This window comes from Anarhichas minor, unplaced genomic scaffold (assembly GCF_050575085.1).
Source record: "Anarhichas minor isolate MPS153535 unplaced genomic scaffold, ASM5057508v1 ptg000043l, whole genome shotgun sequence".
Lineage (NCBI taxonomy): Eukaryota > Metazoa > Chordata > Actinopteri > Perciformes > Anarhichadidae > Anarhichas > Anarhichas minor.
Window position 1 is genome coordinate 2,317,659 of NW_027466489.1, and position 25,640 is coordinate 2,343,298.

Sequence of the window (25,640 nt, forward strand, 5' to 3'; positions counted from 1 at the left end):
AACATGAGCCCAGTCAAATGATTCAGTGTTGCTCAAATCAGCATAAATTCAATCTGTTCTAGTTTAATTTAATTTATATTGGCAGAGCATGTGGAAAGGATGACTGGTGGTATGATTTTGAAAAGCAGAGCAACGCGGGAGTTCATAGCAGGCCATTAACATTTTGGAAGGATAGACAGATCAGAATTGACAAAAACTCACCGAAAAGTAAAACATTTCAGTCTCCTGTTGGTTCGACCTCCTCTTGGCTACATTCAGCTTGCTCATGTAGAACTCGGAGGCCACGGACTTAATAGATTCAGTGGAGCGGCTGTGGTGAAAGGCATCCGACATGTCAAAGTCCTCTACTGTCAGCATGTCCTGCAGCGTTTGCATGGTGGCATCCAAGGTCTTTCTCACCTGCACAGATGGGGGAAAAATAGAAAGGAACGAAGATGACTAATGGAACATCACATCATACTCAGTCTGTTCTCATATTTTATTTTTTTGCGGCAATTTTTTTCCGAGCCTTGATGGAACCAAAGTAACTGATGACATTTTCAAGGGCAAGAGAGTGATTTACAGAACTAGCTTATTCATATCAAAGACAAATTGACCCCTGAACAATAAATGACCTTGAATTACACAGAAATTATATTGTGCAGCATTGAAATATCAGTCCAGAGCAACCCGCACATCAGGCATACATCAGACGAAGACATGAAAATAAAGAGTGTCTGGCAAAGAAACAAATTGTATGTAAATTACTGAAGAAGGCTTTTTGTTTAGTGCTGAGATTGATAAAGCTCATTTCCAGTAATGGCAGGGCTCGTCCATTATCCTCCAGAGCACAAGACACAGGGAGACAGGGAAGAGGCAGAGCCATTGGCACAGGAGACTCTAACAGGCCCTGGTTATTATAACCTCCATTTGCACTTTTGTGTCTGCGGCATTTAATGAGAAAGTCCTCTCTTCATCACAAAATAGACAATTTCATATATAACATCATAGAAAACATAACACTGGTGCTGTGACAATCTTAATATATTCTCGCCTCCTGCAGAGAAAGGGTCATTGGAGTGTAATTGCAATGAGAACAGATGGTGATGTGGCCCTCCTACTTGGCTCCGGGGTAAATGAGACTGTTTTTGGGGGGTGGGGCTGATGGTGGTGGTGGAGGGGTTGCTGGACAGACACAGGCCCATCATAAATCCTCACCTCCTCATTCTCAATCTTTAGCGTAGCTAAGCGGGACTGCAGTTGGTGGTAGCGCATCAGGAGTTCAGTCTGGACAGGCTGCTGGGCGCTCACCTGGCACACCTGAGGAGGCGAAGAAGGACACATGGGTTACAACAGACACAAAAGATCCATCTGAAGCTCAAATAGTTACTTTGTAAAAAATAAACATTCTTCATTAAGTGACATCAATGTTAAATCTGCAGCATTTTAAGCATCTCACCTCATCTCCCATGTGTGGCAGGTACTCAAATCGCATTGGAGGGCAGAACACCTGGTTATGCATATCCATTATCTTGTGCTTGTCACTGCGGGAATCCAGGTTGTCCACCGCATTCTCTATGATATCCAGTCCCTCGTGGCGGGATGTCTCCAAGTTATACTCAGCAGATAAGTAGGTCCTGAGGGTGCGTGCCAAGCTAGCATGGTAGCCCAGGTCACAGCACTGCGGAGATAAAATGTCTGATAAATCAACAGGAAAACCTTCTGGAAATGTAGTAGTGGATGGAGTTGCAAAATAAAGTCTGAAATAATTAAGATTAAATCAACACAAGGCTGAAAAAACGTGTTTTAAGTTGCACCTGTTACCACACACAACAGTGATGTCATGATGTACTGACCACTCCCTGGAGTACACTTCTACATCACTGCTGCAGCAACGTGTGAAGTTGGGCCACTGAAAGTGACCAAAAACTTGCAAAAGATTTTGAACTGGTGTTACGCTGCTCTTTAATTAATATAGATTTATCAGGGAATAAGGAGGAATGTGCGAGTTTCAGTAAAGTTGGTTAGTTTGATGACCTTCTAGCATGTTCAGACATATTTAATGGAATAAATCCCAGATTGCATCCTGCTACGGGTTACCTTTCAGAAATAGAAGTGGAGTTCACAGAATTTCAGGAGCTAGCACAGTAGCACACCAGGGATAATTACAGAGTCTTATCATACAGAGCTGGATGAAGTAACCTAATTAAGCAGAGGATGGTAGTGAGAAGGTTCAGAGGGAGCTTGAGGCAGCTGACAGCTCTGTGAATCACTATGTAAACTCTCTTTAACACTCTTTAGCACTGAGGAAGTACTCTTTCTACTTTGGTGCACAAGCCTCATTTGCGCCACTCAGTCAAAGTGGCTCAATAGATTAAAGACTAAAGGGAGCAAATTAGCTTCTTTTTAAACACGCAAACTGAGTGAAAACACATTCATATAGCAGCAGCAGCCTGAAGGAAGCAGATTATCGGCGAAGGAAGATTAGATACACTGTCGACACACGAATCACACACTTCCATGTGTTTTATATCTTTCCCATTAGAGCTGTGCAAACATATTTTAGGTGAATACTGCATATTAACATTTATATATGCATTTCATATGCCACTCGTTTAATTTTCAATATGTTTATGTTTACATAGGCTGCATTTCACTCGTCTGATTAAAGTCTACTCAAGTTTTTACCCACAGCAACAATACCTCACACAATCACTTTAAAATGCTTATATTTTAATTTGGTCGCATGTAATCACCACAATAGATGTATCTAATGTATGCATTAACCACCATGTACTGAATTATTGTTTTTTTGTCTTTTGTACTGTATGCTACAGCTTACTATTTGCTGCTGTAAGGATTACATTTTAATACTTAATCATGCGGACACCACTGACCAACCTCACTAATCACAGCATTCATTATTTCTAGGCAGCGTAGAATCAACTCAACATGTTGTTCAGAATTACTCTTCAACAGTTTAAAGCCAGTGATGCTAACTGACAAAGCTGACTTCTTGCAGCGTGAGCATCTGGTTTGATGTGTGGTGTACAGTTACTCCGAGTTGACAAACGGACCCTTCTTCCTCCCCTGCCCCGCTTGTGGCAGCCAAACCAGTCAAGCTCACAATCCCATACCCTGCAGCTCAGCAGGATTTGGGATGACATGGACATTTCAGTTCCAAGACACTGGGTCCATGAAAGAGGCAGGGATAGGCACGAATCGGGTTATTATTATGTCAAGCTACCACCAACATCTCACCATCACACTGCACATAGCAGATACATACTCTTCATGCTATTTCAACTGCAATTGTGTAAAATAATGTAATGGTTTGTTATATTATAGAAATCTCACTGAAATCATATCTTATCACGCCTGACCTGGAAAATGTACTATCGCTGTGACTAATGTCGGGCCGTATGGTGGTCAGGCCTCCAGCAAAAATGTGACAACCGGGCCATTAACACAGAGGAGAAAACAGGCACATTGAAGGGCTGACAGGTTAACATCATAGATAGAAATCTTAATATTAAGGTTTTTAACAGCCACAAAGCCCACATTCACTACCATTTGTCACTTGAACTCTATATAATATCATATTATATCTTCTAAAATGCTTCATAATGTGTTTTGATTATTGTTATAAAGGCTGTGTGTGTGTGTGTGTGTGTGTGTGCGTGTGTGTGTGTGTGTGTGTGTATCACATAATAGTGGAACTGGATGAAAAAACTCTCAGTCTCAAAGTCACACCTTCCTGAAGTGTTCACATCTGAAAGTTGTAGATACAGAATATTTTGAAATATTTTGTCTAAGATGTCAATAAAGGCTTCCTCATCTCAATGTTTCTCTGTTTGTCTGCAGGGTGACTGGTAGCAGGTCACCCGTGGCTTAGAGCCCAGTGCCAACCACATTAACTGCATTCATGCCTGCATAAACACAGCCGCTGCTCACCAGCTGACTTTGATCATCTTCCAACCATTAGTGGTTTGATGAACAAAGTCAGTCATTTTAAACCGTGGCAATCAGACTTTCCAGCAGTGCTACTGGTTCATAATTTCAATAAAAGTGACTTCATATCAAAGTGGTTGATGTAGGTTTGGTGCACATACTGTACAAAATGGGGATATTATTGTCAGTTATAATGAAGGGAATATTATAGTGTCGGAGTTAGAAAGGCTGCTTCCTCTACTCTGACCAATTAAAGGAGAGACCACATAAGGACAGAAACAGCAGCGAGAGAGTCGGTCTGGCTGGCGTCATGTCTTTTACTTGGTGACAGTTTGAGGCAGACAATCACAAGTACATGCTGTGTTCGTCCCAGCAAAGGTCCCAAAAGCAGCATCAATTAAAACAAATGAATGAGGACGAGACAGAGGAGTCAACACCGATGGAGTTCCTTGAGAAAATCAGTCAAAAGTATCCTTCTGTGGCTGCGTAATACTGCAGAACGCTGAACTAATACTCATGTCAACAGCAATCAGTTACCAGCATATCAGTGTTAAGTTTGCTGTGCAGAGGTTAATAATGACAAAAACGATGGCAAATACATTCATTGGGGTCAACAGAGCAGCTTGAAAACAAACAGCTAACAGGCTGAGAGTGAATGAAACTCCGGAACAGATGGTGAGAAAAGCGACAGTGCTGCAGAGTTAAATCAACATCAGAAATCCCAGCTGAGCGATATAAACAAACACATGTGCCTAGTGGATACTTACATCAATCATATCAGAGACGTCATGGATGTAATACTTTGCCACAACTGCATTTGTTGCTGCCAGGTTCAACAAATAGTCATTCCGGGCTTTTGTGCATTTCAGCTTATTCTCTGAGTACTTGGCTTGCCTCTGGGGAGGAGAGAAGAGACAGAGTAGATGAGGACAAAAAACATCAGTGCAGGGAAATGAAGCAGTAGGGAGGGTTTGAGTGTGCGCTCAGGCAGTGGCAGCTTTGGGACCAGCCTTGGGACAGAGACGGCAGGTAAGTCTGGAGATTCAGGCTGTAGAGAAGCTGCTTCTAGATAGTAATGTGTTAAGTGACACGGCCAGGCTTTAGTCATGATTCTGTCTCTAAACACTTAAGTAGCAGAGGTTATTGATATGTAGCATCACAGGAACATTCTGACATTTTGGTGTCCATGCTTATTCACTTTCAGGCAGAAATTTAGATGAGAAGATTGAGTCTGTATAGTAAATACAAAGCCGGGGCCAGCAGCGGGGTTAGCTTAGCTTAGCATAAACACTGGAAACCAAAAGGTAACAAAATCCAACTACTAGCATCTGGAAAATTCACTTTACTCATATTTTTTTAATCTGTACAAAAAAGAAAAAGTGTCAAGTGTAAAACAACAAGTAAGCAGATTTTGATACCTTTGGACAGAGCCAGGCTCATTTCCCCCTGTTTCCAGTCTTAATGCTAAGCTAAACTAACTGGCTGCTGGTTTCAGCTACATATTAACTATACAGACATGAAAAGGGTATCATTTTTCTCATCTAACTCCCAGCAAGAAAGTGTGTATTTCCCAAAATGGAAAATGATTCCTTCAAATAGAACATTTAAAGTATTTAAACAGACTTTAACTTGATGGTCGGCAATCTGTGGGCCTTTATCTCCCGTGTGAATTCAGATCAATACATGCAATTCTACTAGAATCTAAAGAATATAGATAAAATAACATTTTCCATCAAGTGACATTTGTGCTGAAAAATGAAAACACATTGATTTTGCAAGCTTGTGCTTGTGAAGTAGTTTCACTCTACCAACTCAATGACTCAGAAATACAAAATACAATACAAATACAATACAAAAGCATCATAGTTCTAAAGCAGAGACATTTTGCCCATTATTTGAATAGTTTGTAAATTTCACTATACATGAACATTTCACTCCCAATTTCACAAAGCCATTATAATGCCAAATTTCTGCAGTGGCTTAGAGGAAAGGAGATTCATTTTTGTGTCTTCCTCTTCTTCCTCTAACCTGTTAGCAGGCAGAGTAATGAGACAAAAGCTTAGAAACAAGAAGCAGAGGGAGAACTCATCGGCATGCTGTGTTATAAATAGTGTTCAGTTCCCAAGAAAAGCAGCACCTCTGAGGATACCAGCCTGAGGAGGCTGTCATTCTGACAGCCTTTTGATTTCTCACACTTGAGAGATAATGGGAGTTTCATTTGAGAGAAGAAATTCCAGAAGAAGATCCAGAATAAAAAATGCATGGGTGCTTCTGAAGTACATGGTGCTCCAGAGACCACCAACCCTAGACTGCTGGCAGAGAAGACTTTGTACAAAGAAGAAATCTGCATAAGATGGAAAGTGAGTCGGGTTGTTGGCAGGGAGTACTGCTGTTTGCTCAGTGAGTATCTGGCTGCAGACCTACAGTATTCTCCTGAGACTTTCTGACATTATATTGCTGCTTGTCTGCTGGTCTATCCCTCTCTCACTCTCTCCATGTGAACCCAACAAATAGAGCTGGTCCTCCAGTTACTTCAAAATGACTCATTCAGCTTTGAGGAGAAGCTGAATGAGTCCCTGCAATAACTGTGAATATTACACGTTCATTATTTACACTTCAGCGTCTTTGGTTCCCACAGACATGATCAGACAGATCAAATTTCTGACCACCTGACAGATAAGTCAAATATTCACTCTGCTATTCGCTCTGTTCTTGGTCTTTACTAACTCCTGAGGGAAATACGTAATGTGCCACTGTGTTCAGCAGATGGTCGCTAACTTTGTCTAAGTGTACGTACACAGTGGGTTGAGCAATACAGCTGCCTGCTGTGACCAGAAATGACGTTATGACATTGGTTAGAGTTAACCAAAACATAAAAAACAGAGTTGGAAGCTCAAAACCAAAACAATAAGCTCAAAGAAGCTACAAAGCTCAGATGAGCTGAAAAGGAACTGCAGGTTTCAGTGTTAATTCTTTGTGGGTTCCCCTATGAGCGACCCCTTTAACATTGATCATAGCAATTACATGCATTGCTCTTACACAAATACTGATAATAGCAGCTCTTAATGTCTAAGCTGGCCTAAAAACCCAACTGATGGTTCGGGATTTGAAGCTGAATGGCTCCATATAAGTAAACATACACAACACTATCCATCCTTCATACACACCTTCTCTTTCATCTTCTCAATTTTCCTGACGAAGCTGCGTCTTGGTTGGCGGTCCTCGTGGCGCAGGAGGTTGACGTTGAGATCTCCGGACTTGCTGAACTGCTTCTCCTCCTGCTTCTCAGCATCCTTCAACTTGCTCTCTGCACTGATGCTCTCAGTGTGGTACATGTGGTATGTTTTCATCACCTGCAGCAGGAGCATGACAGGTATTCCAAACATTGACCATTATTGATGCTTATTATCATCATCACATTTTACCAATATAGGTTATTATAATCTGGAATGACAAGATTTAAAGATGCTTGGCAGATGCTGTCAAACTATGAAAAAGTGACAAATCAGAGGATAGTAAGTACAGTAGCCCACAGACTGAGAGGAGCAAATAGGTGTTATATCAATGCTTTATACAAAACTAGAGCTGCAGCGATACGGTGATTATTAATTTAGTCGATGAACAGAAAATTAATTGGCAACTATTTTGATAATTGATTAATTGCTTAAAAAATGCCAAATATTCCATGGTTCCTGCTCCTCAAATGTGAGGATTTGCTGCTATTCTGTCAGATTTTTACATTTTATAGGCTAACCAATGAATCGGAAAAAAAAGATCACTATATTAATTGAATAGGAAAATAATTGTTAAAGTCCTATATACAATAATACATAGTGAGTAGAAGTTGATGGCATCCTTAGTATTTTTAGTTAGCCAGCCATAAATATGTAGTAGCAGCCACTGCTGGGAATTGTAAACGGACATGTAAACAAGCCCTGATTCAGTTTGCAAATTGTCATGGATACCACAACACACAGAAACTTTAAGGTGGGTCGACTGAGAAGTGATATAAATGGTTTAACAAGCTTCTTTGTAGGCCAAACCAGAAAGACTCTTTTTTGCTTGTGCTTATACGCTCTTCACACACCACAATCAACACCTGTACACTGACTTACAACAGCATTACTGTTGTCTTGATAATGCCATATTCCCTCCAAGATGCAACCAACATTGCAGAGATAAAAAGGAAAGATCAGAGTTTTGAAGGCCGTCCGTGTCTTTTCCTTCCAAAATTTGGTTTGATTTGAGCTTTTTCATGGTGGCCCGGAAGATCAATTTAGGAGTCAATGCAGTTGTAACAAAGATGTCACTACATGTGGAATATTTCAAGTGAATCCAGGGGCCCAGGGTTGTGTGTGGTTTAGCCTTGGCTGTCAAATCTTCAACTCACTCCCTCACCCCCAATAACTGGGGCTTTCCCAGCCTCATCACTTCTACAGTAACTCTTCATCACCCAGCACTTGTTCATTTTCAGCTCTTTTGAGCAGCAGTGACAACATTGTTCTCTGCATTTACCTCTTCACTTTGATCTCTACTTAGACACTCAAACTTTTGACACTCAGACCCCCCACACCAACATGGCGATGACAAGACTGTAGTGACAGAAAAGCCTCGTTAGACAAGACAGAAGCATCCTACGTCTTTAACTCATCCCAGATGCTCGTTGGGAGAGTCTGTCCTCTTGGAAGCCCGTTCTTAAGCCTCGTAAAGGAAGGTCCAGATGTGAGCAGCGTCTTCAAACGTCTCGAGCACATAGAATTAGCTATGAACACCTCAGGATGTTAGACCGTCAACATAAACAGTCATTTCTTTGATTCCTGGGATCGAGTAAGTAATGCTCATGGTGCTGAACTAAAGCAGTGGGGTTCCTTTTATCTCTACAAGAGCTACTCATCAAATCACATGTTTGACATTGGGTCACACTATAATCATCCAATGACCTCCAACCCTGTGGTAGTAATATTTACCAGTGATGCAACTTGAAGTGGCTCTATTTATTCCCTTGTATGTGCTCTGTGAGTAAATAGTACTCCTCTCCAGGCAGTGAAGGAACTCTTATAAAAAACTACAACAACAGAGTGACAAAAAGCTGCAGGGAAAACACCTGAAAGTGAAATAAATAGATAGAATAAAAGTCACTAGTCTATTCTCAGAGACAAAGCTCGACTTCGATGTTGCTACTCCACGAAGAGAGAAACTAGGCTAACACTGTTTCTCCCCAGGCGGTCAACCCGTTTCCTTTCAAATTCCTCTGAAAACGTGCTACATTTCAATGAGCCAACTTTGAACCATCTGACTACAGGACCTGCAGCTAAATATAAAAACTAATTTGCAGAAAGACTGAGCTTCAGCTGCGTCTACAGGAGGTGTGTGTTTAGTTGAGTCATCTGACGACAGCCATGGGCCATTTAAATCCTGCAATCTCTGCGCTGGTGAAACAAACCCAACAGTAAGATAATGGCTGGAGTTTCCATGAATGAGAAGTAGATACTGCTTTTCAACGTACATCTAATTATTCTTGGCATTTAAGCCCCTGACTAACCACAACACCCCTGGTTCTACTCTGACTGAGGACCTTTGTTTCTTTCTTTCCCTCTTTATCTCCCGTTAAAATATTCACCTCTCTGACCACTCTGAAACATCTACTGTGAAGAGTGAAAACAGGCTCTTAACCATATCATGGAAAAATTATGAAAAGTGTCACAAAGTCAAACCAAAAAATGAAGGTTACCGTTTGCAGAAAAGGGCAAGTGAGATGCAACAAATCTCTTTCAAAAGGGTCTTATACATACATATAAATAAATATACATACATACATACACATAAATGAATCATGCGCAAAATAAAGAAGATTTTTGGTCTGATCTTTCCCAATAATTATACAGCAGCTATGATATTTTGACATTTATTTTTTTCAGCACTAACAAGCAGTGAGTAGATGTTGTTAAATACTGTTGAGAAAACAATGACTGAACTACAAATGTGTAAATGAATGGAACCAGCACCCAGGTCTGCAGGAGATATGGTCGATGTTAATAACAAAAGAATAACCGTGTATGAGACTGAAGAGCAGACATCAGACACAAGGTGGTAGATCAGACAGATAAGATAAGCTTTATTGATCTCAGTGGGGATATTAAGTCAGTGCAGCAGGAAATTAAAACGGGTAAAAGCTAACAAAACTGAATTTCACAAAGACATGTTGCCGAGAGCAGGAAGTGACTGGCTCCTTGTACATCCTGGCTTCTGCTCCTATTTCTCATTTCAGGTTTGGTATAGATGACAAGCCACCAGAACGACAACAGGTTCTTCTCTCAGTAATACTCATGCTGCAGCGTAATATTTGAACAATAGCTACAGCCCACAGTCTTACCACTCACCGATCAGCCAGGGATCCAAATGGAATTTTTTTTTATTTCAGCAAAATTTGTTTTGTTGGCAGCCAGAGAAAACTGTTTCAAAACACCACAAGGCCATCACCATGTGGCCACGCTATTGATTTAGCTATTTCTGTACAGTCGAATACTAACAAGGGTGCAGTCATGAAAAATGTTTTTTTTATTTTCCTCCAACAGACAACATTACAGCTGCCTGAGGGTCATTTGTGAAATAACTTCTATGCCTGCATGTGTATTGTCAAACCTCAAACCCACAGCATTGTGGTGGAAGCATTACGCCCACCCTACATTTACCTCAAAGGTAAATACCGTTAGCTCTGTCAGCACTGTTTGTGCTGTTAGAACCATTAGCTGCTAGCCGCTAGCTCAGCCGTCTCCAAAAAAAGGAAGGAGTCAAGAAGAAATACCAAAACAGGGAACCCCCTTCAAATATGGTCACGGTGCAATGGATAGTTAGTGAGAAAACAATGAATTAGTAGGGAAAGGTATGTGTTTAATGTCTAACATGAAATCTTTAATTTCATAGGAAGAGATATTGGTGTTATTGCAACAATAATCAATGTATTAACCTTCGCTGAGAATGTTCACACAACTCCTACAATCCTCATGTTCAGAAAGAACGAGGAAATACGTCAACATTTGGATTTCAAATTTTCTGCCGGACTGCAGCTGAGGCCAAGTAGAAAATGAGAAGAGGAACCATCTGAGTTTTATCATGCAGCATTGTCCAAAAAGTATGAAGATATAAATAATCATATGTTTCCATGTGTTTCAATGAACCTGAAATACACAGTGAACCAATCTGGCAATAGCTGACAGGTACAACCTTTTGTACCAATAATTGCATTTTAATTTATCAACATAAAGACATAAAGTGTGGAGTATAGCAACTATGGCCAGTCTTTAAAAGTATTTGCCAATTACAGAGCCCTTTCAAGATGCAAATGAATGTCATGAACATGCACGCACTTTTGATTATCACTTGCTCTCCATAACGGGAGTCTCCATAACGGGGATCTTTTGCAGCATCCAAATGTACAGATGGCAAGATCAGGGAGAGTTGCCAGCACTGCCCTTTGATAGTTTGACTTTCATCACATTGCACAAATAAATAAGTCATACTATACAAGGCAGCTCTGCCATCTCTTCAGTTTCACCGCAGGGGGCAGAAGACTGCTGAAGTTGCCTGGAGCTCGTCCAGGTTTTGGGCACTATGCCTCCCTCAATAAGAACTCACCAGAGTGCTCAGTGCCGCACCAGTACAGTATGTCCTAATCCCTGACATACGTTCATCTATCTGCAGGGTTTTCTGCAGGAAATCCCCTTATTAACAATTCAGTTTCTTAGTTCTAACCAATTATCAAAGAATAAATTGAATACAAAAGTGGTCGAAGAAATGGTGAAGACAAAAACTCTTAGTTAACTCAAGTTAACTTACTTAACTTGTGTTATCCGACAGTGTTGTAACAACACAGTCTGTGTGCTGACACCCCATTTAAATACATCTAACAAAATGTGGTATGGAAGACATACTGCCTTTAATACTTTAATATTTTGTGCATTTGACTGCATTAGTTTTAGCAAGCTGTATCTGTCAAAAATGGCAACTGAGTGTATATTATGCATAGGTGGGCTGACGGCAGTCGTGTTAAGCCTCGGTTTTAGGTTCTGCCAGGACTGTCGTACGGACATGACGTGGAATGGTGACGAGGAAACGTTTGGATCTTTTATACTCTGTGCGGGAAAGCACACGTAGTTCAAAATGTACAAAGAAGAAAGCAAGGTAATAAAAGATAATTAAAAAAGAGAGAACATGAAATAAAATGTCAGAAGGCCAGAGAGAGGAAAAAGAAGTGGATGAGCTCGGAGATGCGATAAGGTGCGAGGCATCGATCAGTAGCAGACACTGTGTATTACTTACAGTGTAGAGTTCATTCGTCACCTTCACCAGCTCCTCGTGCATCTGGATCCCAATGTCCTTGCTCTGAAACACAGCGAGCAAAAATAGCAGGGGTGAGACAACAAATAATGTTGGAGCCTTCAGCTGTGACCTGTTGGTCGGTTATGCTGACACAATGACTTTGGTGAGTCATAGTGAATATCTCTACAGCTACTGAATGGATTGCCACTGAATTTGGGACATATTCAAGGACATCAGAGGATGAATCCTAATGACTCCTGATTTTTTCAGGGAGTCAGGTCAGAATTTCCACTTGTGCAACACTTGAGTTTGTGAAACGATTCCTCTGAAATGACACTTCAATGCCCATCGAAAGGTAAACCCCGTCAATTTAGGCCTTTCTCCTTCCAACAATCTGGATTTCTGGCGTGTTATGAGTATTACAACACCAGATGCCCTGACTGAGAATAGTTGTTTTAATTTGTCATACATTTTCTATTAAGTATGATTAATTCAATTAAAATTATATTATCTAAAATTTAAAACTAAAACCATTTTCCCACTTCCTCCATCCCACCAGCTCTTTCTTCCAGTCGGATGAGGAAATTAATGAAAATATGGAGGACACTGCTCACAAATCTATTGTACAGTGTACAAACAATCACAGTGTTCTTGTGCTTTAAATGTATTAGTACCTCTAATGTACAAATTTACTTGACACACTTACTTACTGTTCCACTCTACTTGGTGTTCAACAGCCAAGACGAGGAATGCCACATGCACGTTTAATGTCCTGTGATTATTAGTGGTGAAGATTTTTGCTTGAGCTATGATCTCTTTCTGCCACCAATTTAATATGTTTTGTTTGGAAGAAACTGTCAGGGATTCAGTGAACACCTCATGAAGACACAGTTATTTATTCTCATAGCTTTTAACACACATGCAGCTGTACGTTTTCACAGTCATGTCGCAAACACAGCATGCCTTGTGATCAAAAACATGTGACACACCTGGGCTGGAGAAATAAATGACAGTTAATCTAATAATGTTGTGTGTTTGTGTGGGAGAAAACGACTTTATTTGAAGACAAAAAAAGGTGATAGAATGCAACAGCACCAGGATGTTAAAGTGTGATGACATGACACCTTCTAAAAAACAGAACAAACACCTCTAACTCTAACTTCACAGAGCGGGGAAGTTGTGGTGGAGGACGGTTGATAGAAAAACCAACGTCGTCAATAACAATCACAAATAGCATGCTGGTTGGGCTACTCTCCACAATGTGACTATAATTAGTCTTCTATTACATTCATATTTGTCATTTAATATGCCTTTAATGTTACCATGTCGTGGTGGGATCATGAAACTCACAGTTTTATATCACAACTTTAGGGTCTCTGCATCAGTTTGCTTTGGTAAGTTTGATAGAGTGGATATTTACTGTAGGTTTTCTTTTATCTATTTCTTTTTAGGATTTCTTCTCTCTGCCGGGGGACCGAAATCTGTGTAACATAATGATTAGCTTGCTAGCTATCCTGCTATCCCTAGCTACATAAAACATCAAGTAAAATAGGCTTTAGGTAAGTTTGATGGTTTCGATTGAATGTTTGGGATACCACTAGATCAAACAGAAAGGAAAGAAATGTGGAAGAGTTGGAGGATGGGGCGCCATCACACATGCAAATAGTTCTTTGCTGCTTTCTTAATGTTCAAAATGTAATGTATAGCTCCTTCTACATAAAGTGCAGCGCAAAATCTTTTCACTTGAGATTACAATGTTGAGAAACATAAAGGAAAGTTATGCGGATTTTTTAACCTTATTCCTGCAAGCAATGTTAAGTGTGATGTCTAAAATATCTACCATATGTGCCTGTCAGTGGGTCGTCACTGCAGTAAAATAATTGGCTTTTGTTTTCTTCTGCCTGCCTGAAGGTGTCACCAGCTACAGTAAGAGAGTACACTGTTTATAGTTTAGGTTGTTGCACTACAGAATAATACAAGCAGCAGAGAAGAACGGATGCTGATGGTTGTAGTGAGTGCAAGGACAGTAACAGATTTAACTGACAGTAAAATGTTGAAAATCGCTATAGTCCTATTATTAACACATTTCTGGACCGCTGTTAACATGCTAACCATGCTAGTTACCGCAATTTATGTTGACTTTATAACTCCACCCACGCAGTTTCCTGTCCCCCTTGCCTTTGGCCACACTGCACTATGAGTCAAGATGCAGAGCCCTATTAAAGACAAGCCACGTAACAACCAAAGTCCACCCCTTAAACTTTTGACTTTTAATGCTAAGCAAGTAATTGCAATACATTTAGAGGCTTCAAACTACAATCCTTCACGAAGCCTGGTTGCTGTAATGAGTGAGATTTGGTAATGTGAAATGCACTGCATTTAGCAAAACAAAGATCTTAAGCATCTTTACAGGTGTATGGACGGGAAAGAGAACATCTGTTGAAACAATGACAGTTCTTGTCAGATGGAGATTGAAGCATACAGCTAATTATGCTAGATAGGTGGGCTGTTGGTATGCAGCTAACTATAGCTGATAGTCATGTGCTTTTAAATACGGCAAAAATGTTTCAACGAGTACAAAACGTTCTGCCATCTTTCTTAGAAGCTGACTCATTAATGCTGGTACATCATAATGACTCAGCAAGATGCATAATTGGCATTTCACATATGATTCATTAAGAGTAACAATGAATGTTCAAAGAAAACCTCACTGCAGCAATACAGTTAGGGACAAGGCGAGTATTAATGCAATTCCCTGACACACACACACACACACACACACACACACACACACAAACCACACCAATCCCCAAGTTAACATGTTTGTCCATGCCCTAATTGGATAACTGTGCTTAAAAGAACTTGCTACTGTGGTGAGTCAGAAACAAAACTATTCATCAAAGAGGAAAAAACGGAATAACCTCAGGAAATAAGGTGGGATTTGTTGTTTTTACTTTGTATCTGGTGTGCAGGCAGTACGCCCTGCTCAAACAAGAACTGGACTGAACGTGATAAATGGGAAATATCCACAGAGGCCTCCAGCAGCTGGTGAATGGCATCTGTATGCATCAGTGGCTCTGAAGTGAGACAGACTGCAGCATGTACTGCAGAGGCGGAGGGAGGATTCAACCAGCGAGTGATCCACTGTGATGCAACACACTGTAAGAGATGTGGCGGGTCGTAATGTAACAGTCTTTAAAGAAACCTGTTAGTATTCATTCTTAACAGATTCCCTTCATAGCAGGAAAGAAGTAGCAATGTTGTACCTGCTGTAGTTTAAAAATGTAGACTTTATTACAATCGTCACATACGTACATGAAATTTGACCTCTGCATTTACGAACCGGGGAAGCTACGGCAAAGTGCCCAGGGAGCAACTTGGGGTTCAATGTCTCACTCAAGGACACTTTCACATGTAGCCAGCAGGAACCGGGGATTGAACCACCAACCATGTGCCTAAAGGACAGCCCACTCAATCCACTGAGCCACAACCATTCCCTACAGCCATCTATGTATTAATATATTCTCTTTGTAATTAATTTAAACAGAAACAGTGCCTTCTGCACATTCAAATCTAACACTCCTAACTACTATACCTGCATTATTTGAGACAGAAGAACAGAATACCATACACCATCTACACATGTAAGGCATCATAACATACTGACCATAACTTCATAATTACAATATGTCATTAATATGAAACATTCCCACTATAAGTCACAGTTTTGTTTGTCATTTATATGCTAAACGACACCTTGATCAAGTTTTTGTCGACAGCTGGAATCTCTGTCCTTGATCACCTCGTCATGTCCAACAGTCAATCATCCGAAGCTCGTTCATGTGCATGTGTCACGAGTTCCATGACATTTTGATGCATTATTTATTGCCTCCCAATATGTCTGCCGGGCAAGCAGCATGGGAGCCATCCATTCATACTTTCAAATATAGAATCAACTACCTGAGGGCTACTGACTTAAAAAGGTCGGAGCGCTTCTCTCTTTTCAGCTCTGGCACAGTTTCTGACAAACACTGGCCTGGCTTGCATCCACACAAGTATATACATACACACAGCTGCACATGTACAAACACATACACACAAACAGAGTAATATCTGAATGGAGCCGATTAAGCAGATTGCAGCTCACCTACAGGAAGGCCTGCAAGGTGAAAACAGGGTTCTGATGTTTGGATAAGACCTCAGTCGTCTCTGCTAGGTGCTGACAGTGAGCCAGATGTTGCTCACACTTGTAGGGGCGAGGGGTACTACATTTCTTTAAGCTAACATCACTGAATATGCTGAGGCCAAAAATAAAGCCAAAAAGTAGAGAGGTAGCTTTCACTTTAGCTGCTGCAACTTGAGCCTTGCAAGTTCAACTTTATAGCAACACCAAGGCATAACAAAGTTCAGCAGATGAAAGCTTCAAGCACATTGCTTGGTATTTGTTTTGTCCTTCTAACTCTGACAGTTTGTGCGCTAGACGCTGGTGATAAGAGAGTAGCAGTAAACAAAGAGGGAAGGATGATAGTTTCACTGACCTTCTTGAACAGGCGGATGATGTCTTCGCTGATCTGGGCCAAGCGGACGATGACATTGTTGGTGTAGATGTCGCTGATGGTGGCATGGTCACGGCTCTCTCGCCTCGTCTGGTTCAGCACCAGGTACCAGCTGTTTACTGAAGACAGCAGGTGCTGGTCTTTCCTGAAAAAGCAAGAAAAATACAGGGCTGTTAGAATGTCATAATATGAATAGCTGGTGATGCATTTTAATCGTCATTTGCTTTCAATTCTCAGTTTTATGAAGCATAATAGCAAAAAAGCTCATTTAAACAGGACTAAGAGTCAACAGCCACTCTGTGAGGCTATACTTAGGCACAGCAGTGCTTTGAAACTTTGACAACACTAGGATGCTGATGTGTAGCAAGTGTAATGTTAACCGTGTTTACCATCTTAGTACAGTGTGTTAGGCATCAACTGTTGTAAATGTATAACGCTGGCGACCATAATGATGCACAGAGTCATGGGCCCTGATTGCTGCATAATCAGTTTAAACTGTCTCCGCCTCGGGTGATCTCAAATAGAAAGACCAAGGCGCAAAGACATAGAACCACCAACACACACACACACACACAAACAATCCCCTCCAACCCATACCCTTGTCTGGATCCTATCTGAGTATTAATCAATCAATCCACCTCGAGGAGGAGGAGACAAAGAGAGAAGGGGAAATGAGAGCAAAGGAGGGAGAGAGCCAGAGCAGGGATAGGGTTTCACTAGTAGAGAAAAAGAGATGAGCAGCACCAACATCAAAGAGCCCTCCTTCAGAGAGCTTCCATTATGCTAATCACATCTAATGAAGTTGATATCTAGCTACTCCAGAGTGCTTACCCCATTATTCCTTTACTTAACTCAGCCGCTAAACACACTTACATCAGGCTGACAGGGCACAAACACCAGCACATTGTTCTCATGACATCAGTGAGGGGCAGAAAACAGGATGGCATGTGTAGAAAACTGAATCTATCCATTTATTACAAGGCCCGCTTCTTTAACGTTACATTGAGAATGGTGTCCTGAGATGTCATAAAGCGAGTCAATTAATTTGCTATTACCAAAACCCAATGGTAATTTGAAAGAGCCGAGATAATCCAGCCATAAATTCACGCCACGATTCAGTCTTGCAATCAAGAGGTAATAATAAAATGATTCATTTACTGTTTAAAAGTGAGATGAACCCAGATGACAGACTATGCAAAAAATGGGTAGGATTTAGGTTTTACTAACAACACTGATGTAGAGCATATTCTCCTTCACTCCTCTGGGATGGCCTATTTCTATCGTCTCAGTCACCATCCCTCATTTCGTACCAGTTCTGCTTGACTAACTTATCTGCCTGTAAGGGATGCAGCTCTTCGGTGTATAATTGTGGTTTGTGGTTGAGAGGTTTACGGATAAGCACCTTGACTCTCTGCTAATCCCCAAAAGTGGTCAGAGATGCTTCATCACATCCCTAAGCACAACCAGGCCCATTTTAGTCCCTTTCTATCCTCCTTAGCTTACCATCCAAACACTCTTCAGGTAAATCCTCGGCCCTCCTCCGATGGTGAAAGGTGTTTGAAGTCCCCAATGTAATACTAGTCCCTGTGGACAAAAGCAGTAGTGTTTCTGAGCACCAGAAGCCCTTTAGAAAACCTCTCATTTTACTGCAGCCGGGTGTGACGGTCTGCCCTGCGCAGTTTTGGTTCAGGTTCAAAGCTCAGCTCCTGGCCGGAGTAGGAGCCGCTCTCCAGAGCTCTCCCCCTCCCATCGGAGCTTCCGACTGCAGGTCGGAGGCGGCAGAGAAGCCGGATCTGGGTCTGTCTGCAGTGGGCTGGTGGCTGCCGGAGTCTGAGCTGAAGGAGCTCCGGTGAACCTGCATGATTTCATCTGATTTTGCGCGGAATCTGACCCAACGGCACCGAAAACAAACTATGTAGAAATAGCCAATCTTCTCGCTGATGTTTACCTAAGTAGGTCATATGGAGGCATCAGTATTAATTTGAGACAGTTTCATAACCAGTTAAAAGGTCATCACAGTAACTTTAAGTCACTCCTTTTAGATAGGATATGCCTCTGGAGATGTGTTAGGACTTCAGTTAAGCATAGCCATGCCATGAGCTAAACAAATCACAATAACAATGCTAACATGCTGAGGTTTGGCAGGTATAATGTGTGTCGTGTTCCCCATCTTAGTTTAACGTTTTAGCATGCTAACATTTCCTGATTGGCAGTAAACGCAAAGTACAGCTGACAATGATGGGAATGTTATTAGTTTTAATAATTTGTCATTATCAATTGGTCTAAAAGTGGCAAGGTATATATTCTTAATGCTTCGGATTAAAGTCTTGAAAAGAGAAACAGAAAAAGGACACAAGATCTTTTTTTCCCCAGTTGCTGTCCTCATTTCACAGGAATTCGGAGCAGAAGGTTGATATTTAGGCCTGTGCACCAGCAGCATCTCTGGAAGTATTTTAACACAGCAATAAATGTAGCTCCTCGACTTGTTTTATGGGAAACAGACACTACCTTTTCTATACCGGCTCTGAGACAGAGGCTTATGCATCACAAAGGATCGACTTCAGCATGCAGTAAAACTCATTCATGTCTACTCTGTACCTACTTCTCCTGGCTGATTTCCCCTAAAAGGCCGAGTATCGGTTAAGAGCCTGCGGGTCAATTAATCTCGAAGCCTTCAAAAGGGTTGCTTTTGGATGGCTCCATGCCCTCGGTATTTATACACAGGATATCATTAACATGCAGAAGGCAAACAATGAGCTCTGAGAGTCTCTAGAGAAGTGAGAAGGAAGAGGAGGAGAGACGAGTGCAGCTTTCTGGCATCCTATTACATCTGTCTCATCCTGTACAGCACTGCCTGGCTGTCTCCACGGTTTTTACAAGTTCTGCACTGCTTCACTGTCTCTATGAAGCAGACCCAGACATGCAGTGTAATCTGTGAATGCACGGAGGAGCGTGAAGAAGATGAGACCCAGAGACAGTTTAAAATGTAGAAACAGAGAAAGAGTGTATGGTTGGAGAATATTGCAATAATCCTTTGATTTAAGGATACACTGATGGCAAGCTGTCTCCATAATGTGCATACCCTAAACAAGTAAGCATTATATAGAACGGTGCATATGCTTTAGTCATGGCTGCACTGGATGCCACCATCACCCAGGGCCTATGATGTGTCTCAGCCAGGATTTCCAGAAGGAAGTGTGTATTTATCAAACCAGGACTCGGCTATGTTGAGGCCTTTAATCCCCTCCACCCCGCCTGCCTGCTGCTTATCAATGAAACAGCCAAAGAAAAGGAGAAGGAGCCAAACACAGTTTCAAAAGACAAGGGGAACGTGGGCACATGCAGCCAGCTTTGCCATTGAAATTCATTTTGCCCCCGGTTTCAAGCAGGGCTTCAATATGCTACAGCGCTGATCTGCACATCATTTAGCACGTTTTTTTCTTTTTTTTCGTGAGCAGACACACTGCCAACATGTAATAATGCACAGCTGCACAGAAACGGTGGCCAGAGCAGAGTGCAGTACAGTGAATAGTCAAGGAGAAGGGTTTGACAAGATCTGAAAAACAAACTGCAAACCAGCTAATCGTTTGATGTTGCACATGCTGTCTTCCACCAGCTGGACTTGTCAACCTGACGCAATCAGGGAATGGACTACTGTGTTCAAACAAACCCGGCCTAAAGAGAAACAGTTTAACCTTTTACCCTTTGCCTCTCGAAGCTCCTGAGAGCAGCCATGGTTATGGGACTACATTTACAGTTGTAGTTTGGTGCCAGTGCACATAGCACCATTAAAGCACCCGATACTATGCAGCAGACATCATTCGTCATATTAATATCATAACTAAAGCATTGCATCACACTTGTTTCATTTCTTTTGAAGACAAACGTATTGATGCTAAAGGCAGCCTCACACCGCTCTTAGAAGAAACACGCTGGAATATCCAATGATACATTTTCAAAGCTGTGCCACGCTGACCACGAAGTGAACAAAGTCATCACATGGAAATGAGCAAAAGCAGCTTCAAAACTAAAATAACTCACATATACTGCACGGAGATCTGGCGCTGTAAAGATACCAAACAATTTTCTCCCCCAGTTCATGCCAAACCAATCGCTTGGATACACACACAAAGAGATGAACACACACACACACACCCACACACATGGACCAATTTGGACATCAGCACAAGCCCTGTCTTATCTCTTCCAAACAGGTTATTCTCCATATCAATATTGCATGAGTTGCCTTTTTAATGGTGCTACGTCTGAATATGTCTGTAGAGACAGATGATACCAATCCACTCTAATTTGATGTGGTAAATTATAATCACATCCATGATATACCTTGAAATGTCTGCTCCATATAATCAAGCTAGCTGTTGTCTCTCAGGAACTGTGGACCAGTAAGAGAAAGGAAGTGGTGCACTATCTCGCACAGCAACTGCAGCATGGAGCATCTCAGTAACCCTTCAGTGTGTCTTTTTTTACTGAGGCAAATGAGGTAAAGTGGAAAAGCAAAATGATCCTTGGTCGGGTTGCTGCGGTGCAGCTGTAGCTGCAGTAGTTGTAAATCACTGTGGCATTCAGCTTGCTAATGAATCTGCTCTGGGAGGGTTCAGCCAGCAGACTGTAGGCTGTGATCCAGCACATATGGAAGTCTGTCCTGGTCAAGATCGTATTGCTCCGTTTTGGATGTCCCTTAAAACGATAAAGGTATAAATCAGCAGTGCAACACAGAGTTCACAGAGCATAGCCTTTACTGCAATGAATGACAGTCACAGGAAAAGGATATAGTTCAGATTTGCTATGTGGTATGAAATACAGAGTGAGAGATAACTCAGACAAAATCAAAAGCAACTATCTAAAATATAACTGTACTGAAGTGGGAGGCCACTCAGTGCCCTTCAGTTTGGCTCTTTAGCTCACATTGTTGAACTGTTTCATATTTTTGTCACGTCACTGCACTGCTGTCTGCAGCCTGCTATGATCTCGGCAGTGTAAGGTGTCAACTGTACAGTCCAAAGGGTGAAGCACACCTCCTCTAACACATCTGGACTCAATTATGCAGTCAAATCCTCATCCACTTCACACACACACACATTGTTCTCCTACATACAGTTAGTGTACATCCTATCCACACACTTCTACATGATCTTATTCTATGTCTACGGTCAAGAAGTTCAAAACATGTTACTCAAGTAAAAGTACTTTGATTAGCCGACAGTGACTTTTTATTTACACATGAACAGTGAATTGGGAGGCACATTTCTCCAAACTTCAAACCAGGTTTGTTAAAATAACTGTAACCCACTTAGATGGCATTTATAAATCACATTAAATAATCTCCATAACTAAACTCACTTCTCTGCAGTTTGAATCATCATTCAATATGGTGAATTGGCTTCTCGTGGATGGATGCGCAAGTATATCTGTTTATGTGGATCACATGATCAATAACCGGGTCCTGCAAAACATTGTCATGCAGCAGGCCAGTGAGCATTTGAGAGTCAGACAGGCCTCTTCAAGGCATTTCAAGATTCAAAATATGAAAATGTTAGAATTGCAATCCTGCAGTTTCCATTTGCAAGAATCAGAGCTGGAGTTAAGACGACATGTTGGTGTAGATTAATGTTGGAGATCTGCTGCCAGATCACAGCTGGGTTAGTTTCCAGACTGAATCAAACTCGCCTCTTCGCCCGAGGTGCTTCATTTTAGGAGTGGCAGAGCTTAATTTCATGCCTTGTGTGAGTCATGTACCAATGTGATAGTGGTGGCTTCTGTGCAGACAATCTCTCTTTTTCTTCAGTGTTTCTCGAGCTGTAAATCTAAATGGGTCAAGGCTACGGGTGAGCTGATTTTGAGCTGATGACCTTTAATGGACTTAATTATTGTTACCTTAAGATCCATTTATGCTTTGGCCTTTGTACTTCACCATTGGCTTTACATTTCTCTCAACAGACTCAGACTTTCTTTCATTAAAATAGTATATGTTAAATAATCAAATCAAGTAAAAGTAATAGGAAATGATTTACTATATACTATAACTATACATAATTCTCCAAAATCATTTTACAAGATTTAGTACAATAAACTGTTGATACTTTGAGCACTCTTAAAAACATTTTAATCCATGACAACTAATTCATCCTTGTTAGTCCTTAACATTACAGTAATACAGTGATACCTACAAATACAAAGATCCATCTCACCAACAGTCAAGCACACACATACAGCACCAATAACACTGACTGTTTTCACTGATAACTTCCTTCCTTGGATAAATTACATAGTTTTAAATTAATATCCACCTCCACAGGTTTCTGTCTGATACTGACTATGCTATATTTGTACATAATGGATGCAATTCTAAAACATAATGAAGCACAAAGCTTCACTCAAAGCTTCCTTCTATAAAGTTAAGTGCGGGATTACATCACTGAGTGCATTGGATTTGTGATGTGCAGCCCTCAACAGTATTTAACTTCTTTAATGAACTGCATCCTTATCAGCGTGCCAGAACCAGTCGACCTTTGAAGATGTCATAGAGAGCTTAATTTTAATAATGTATATTTTCTTACAGTACATAATCATATTGGAGTGTTTTGTTGTGTAGTTCTGCACTGTAATCAAACAAGGCACTGTGATTAGCAGCAGGGCTGGGTCTTACAGTCAGGTTATAAATAGTGAGTGTTTAGAGGAGGATAAAGTCACTTGGCATACACATCCCTGTGGTCTGGTACACGTTGAAAGGAAAAGGGGACAGTAGCTTTACAAAAATACATTTAAACCGAACAGAAAAACAGTTTAGTTAAAGTAAACAACACTTAGGAAAACTAATATGCTTTCAAGCTACAACGCGCAAACGAGGGCCTAATTTCCACAGAGGATGAGCTACACACGTCCCCCTCATTTTCCCAAAATCTAATTTTTGTCCCCATTACTTTTATTGTCTCAGTTAGATTTACTCACTTAAACTTAAACTAAACAATGCCTGCTTACTGTCCAGTCGTTGATATGCTGTTGAGTTGCCTTTAGTTATTAATGTGCCAATGGCAATAAGCTTATCGAGCAGTGGTGAGTCATTTGTGGGCTATATTTTGCCCTTGGTTCCTGCAAGTCATTACTCAGGGCTGAGAAACTATATTGCAATTTTTTCGGGTAAAAAAAACATTTGATCTATATTTTTACACTCTGTTTTTTCCTTAAAAATGTGCTATAATTGAATATCGATCAAATAGCAGTAAAGAACAGCAGTTTTTTAGTGAAGGTTCAAATAGGAGGAGATGCAAATCAGGTCAGCGTTTCAGATTTTTCATTAGACTAGCATTCATTTGGAAAGCATAAATAAAGATATGTAACTAAACCAATGGCTTTTCACACAACCTGTCTGATGCACAGACACCGTTTCATCAGCAAGTGGCTGAACGGCAGCGAGGGAAACTCACTTGAACTGTTGGTGTTCCCTGGAGCTGCGGATCTTAGAGGAGAACCTCTCGGCCAATTTCTCTAAGCTGCGTGAATATTCCAGTTCAATCTCTGCTTTGCGGCGGAAGAACTCCTGCAGGTCCTGCAGCAGCTGGATACGAGACTCAGACTGTTGCTCCAAGCATTTGAACTGCTCCACCAGCTGGTTACGGATCTCTGTCCAACAAAACAGAAAACAAAAATGGTGAGTCGACTGTTTATGCTGCTGTTACAGCATGCCTTGGTCATTAACAACCTGTCAAGCATATTATGAAGTGTATTATCATTATTTCCCCTTGAAGAACATTTTTCTGAGGTATTTGTCTTCCACGTACTCATTTCATGTTGAAGGATGGTTTTCTGCTTTGACACTTAATGAAACCGTGCAGGCATATCATGTTGATTGACAAATATGACACATAATAAGACAATTTAGATTGATCAATCAGCCACTAACAGAAAAATAAGAAAATACTCAAGAAACACTGTGAAGCATGTTTTCCTCAAAATCTGTCATGGTGACTCAGCATGCAACAAAATGCTGTGTAATGACTTCTGTACCAAACGGCAATCTTGAGAAAAATGCTGCCTACAGATTGACACAGTAATAATCAATTGAAAGAACATCGTTTTGATCAACCCTCTAAGATGGGACTGATGCAGTGAGCACTATCCCGTGGGAAATATGTGAAGAGCTTGAGCTTGTCTTACGTTACCTGAGATGCATTATAGCACAACATGCTACATGTCACCGTCACACAGAGAAAAACCTTTACACAAGCCAAGCAGGGCTGGTAAATCAATCATCAATAATCTTATGGTATATCACATTTTTGGTTAACACGCAAATAACAATCATCAAATGCTGTTATTCACAGCTATTTAATTTCGCTCCTTCAGACCAGCAGCAACATCAAGCGTCTATAGCAGAGACTGGGAAGGACCAGTGAGGCTCCATGCCAAGCTGTAAGATGACCCATGTTGTATGATACCTGTGGACCTACTGTGGAGATAAAACTGATTTAATGAGAAGCTAATGCATTCTCCCACTTGGAGCGAGTACAAGAGTAACATTTCTCCTAGAGAGGAACCTGATGCTGCCAGGCAGACTACAGATCCTTCATGCCAGTGGGAACCCATGAGAGAAACCTGATTCCTCTTTGTAGTGCTGTCATCAGCAACAATAATGCCTCTGCTGAGGAACAGAGAAAGGCCTATTTAGCAGAACAGAAACACATCCTGATGGAAGAAGCGCTTGCAAACAGGATGAGTGGTGTCACTTCTCAAGAGGAAAGAAAGCTCCTGAACTAATGAGCAACTTTTATTAGAAACCAAAATGTTGTTTGATCATCTCGTATTGACAAGGCATGA

The 25,640-nt window shown here is 41.1% G+C and overlaps 1 protein-coding gene across 1 annotated transcript in view; it reads right to left on the reverse strand.

Annotated features, from left to right (window-relative positions):
- The window catches only part of srgap3 (SLIT-ROBO Rho GTPase activating protein 3), a 50,759-nt gene that overhangs the window by 13,953 nt on the left and 11,166 nt on the right, over positions 1–25,640 (reverse strand). The window contains exons 2-9 of the mRNA XM_076110933.1: positions 24,251–24,446; positions 16,788–16,950; positions 12,250–12,312; positions 7,098–7,283; positions 4,698–4,826; positions 1,439–1,660; positions 1,198–1,299; positions 202–399 (exon numbers count right to left, since the gene is read on the reverse strand). Coding sequence (XP_075967048.1) covers positions 202–399; positions 1,198–1,299; positions 1,439–1,660; positions 4,698–4,826; positions 7,098–7,283; positions 12,250–12,312; positions 16,788–16,950; positions 24,251–24,446 — 1,259 coding nt within the window. The remainder of the gene's footprint in view (positions 1–201; positions 400–1,197; positions 1,300–1,438; positions 1,661–4,697; positions 4,827–7,097; positions 7,284–12,249; positions 12,313–16,787; positions 16,951–24,250; positions 24,447–25,640) is intronic.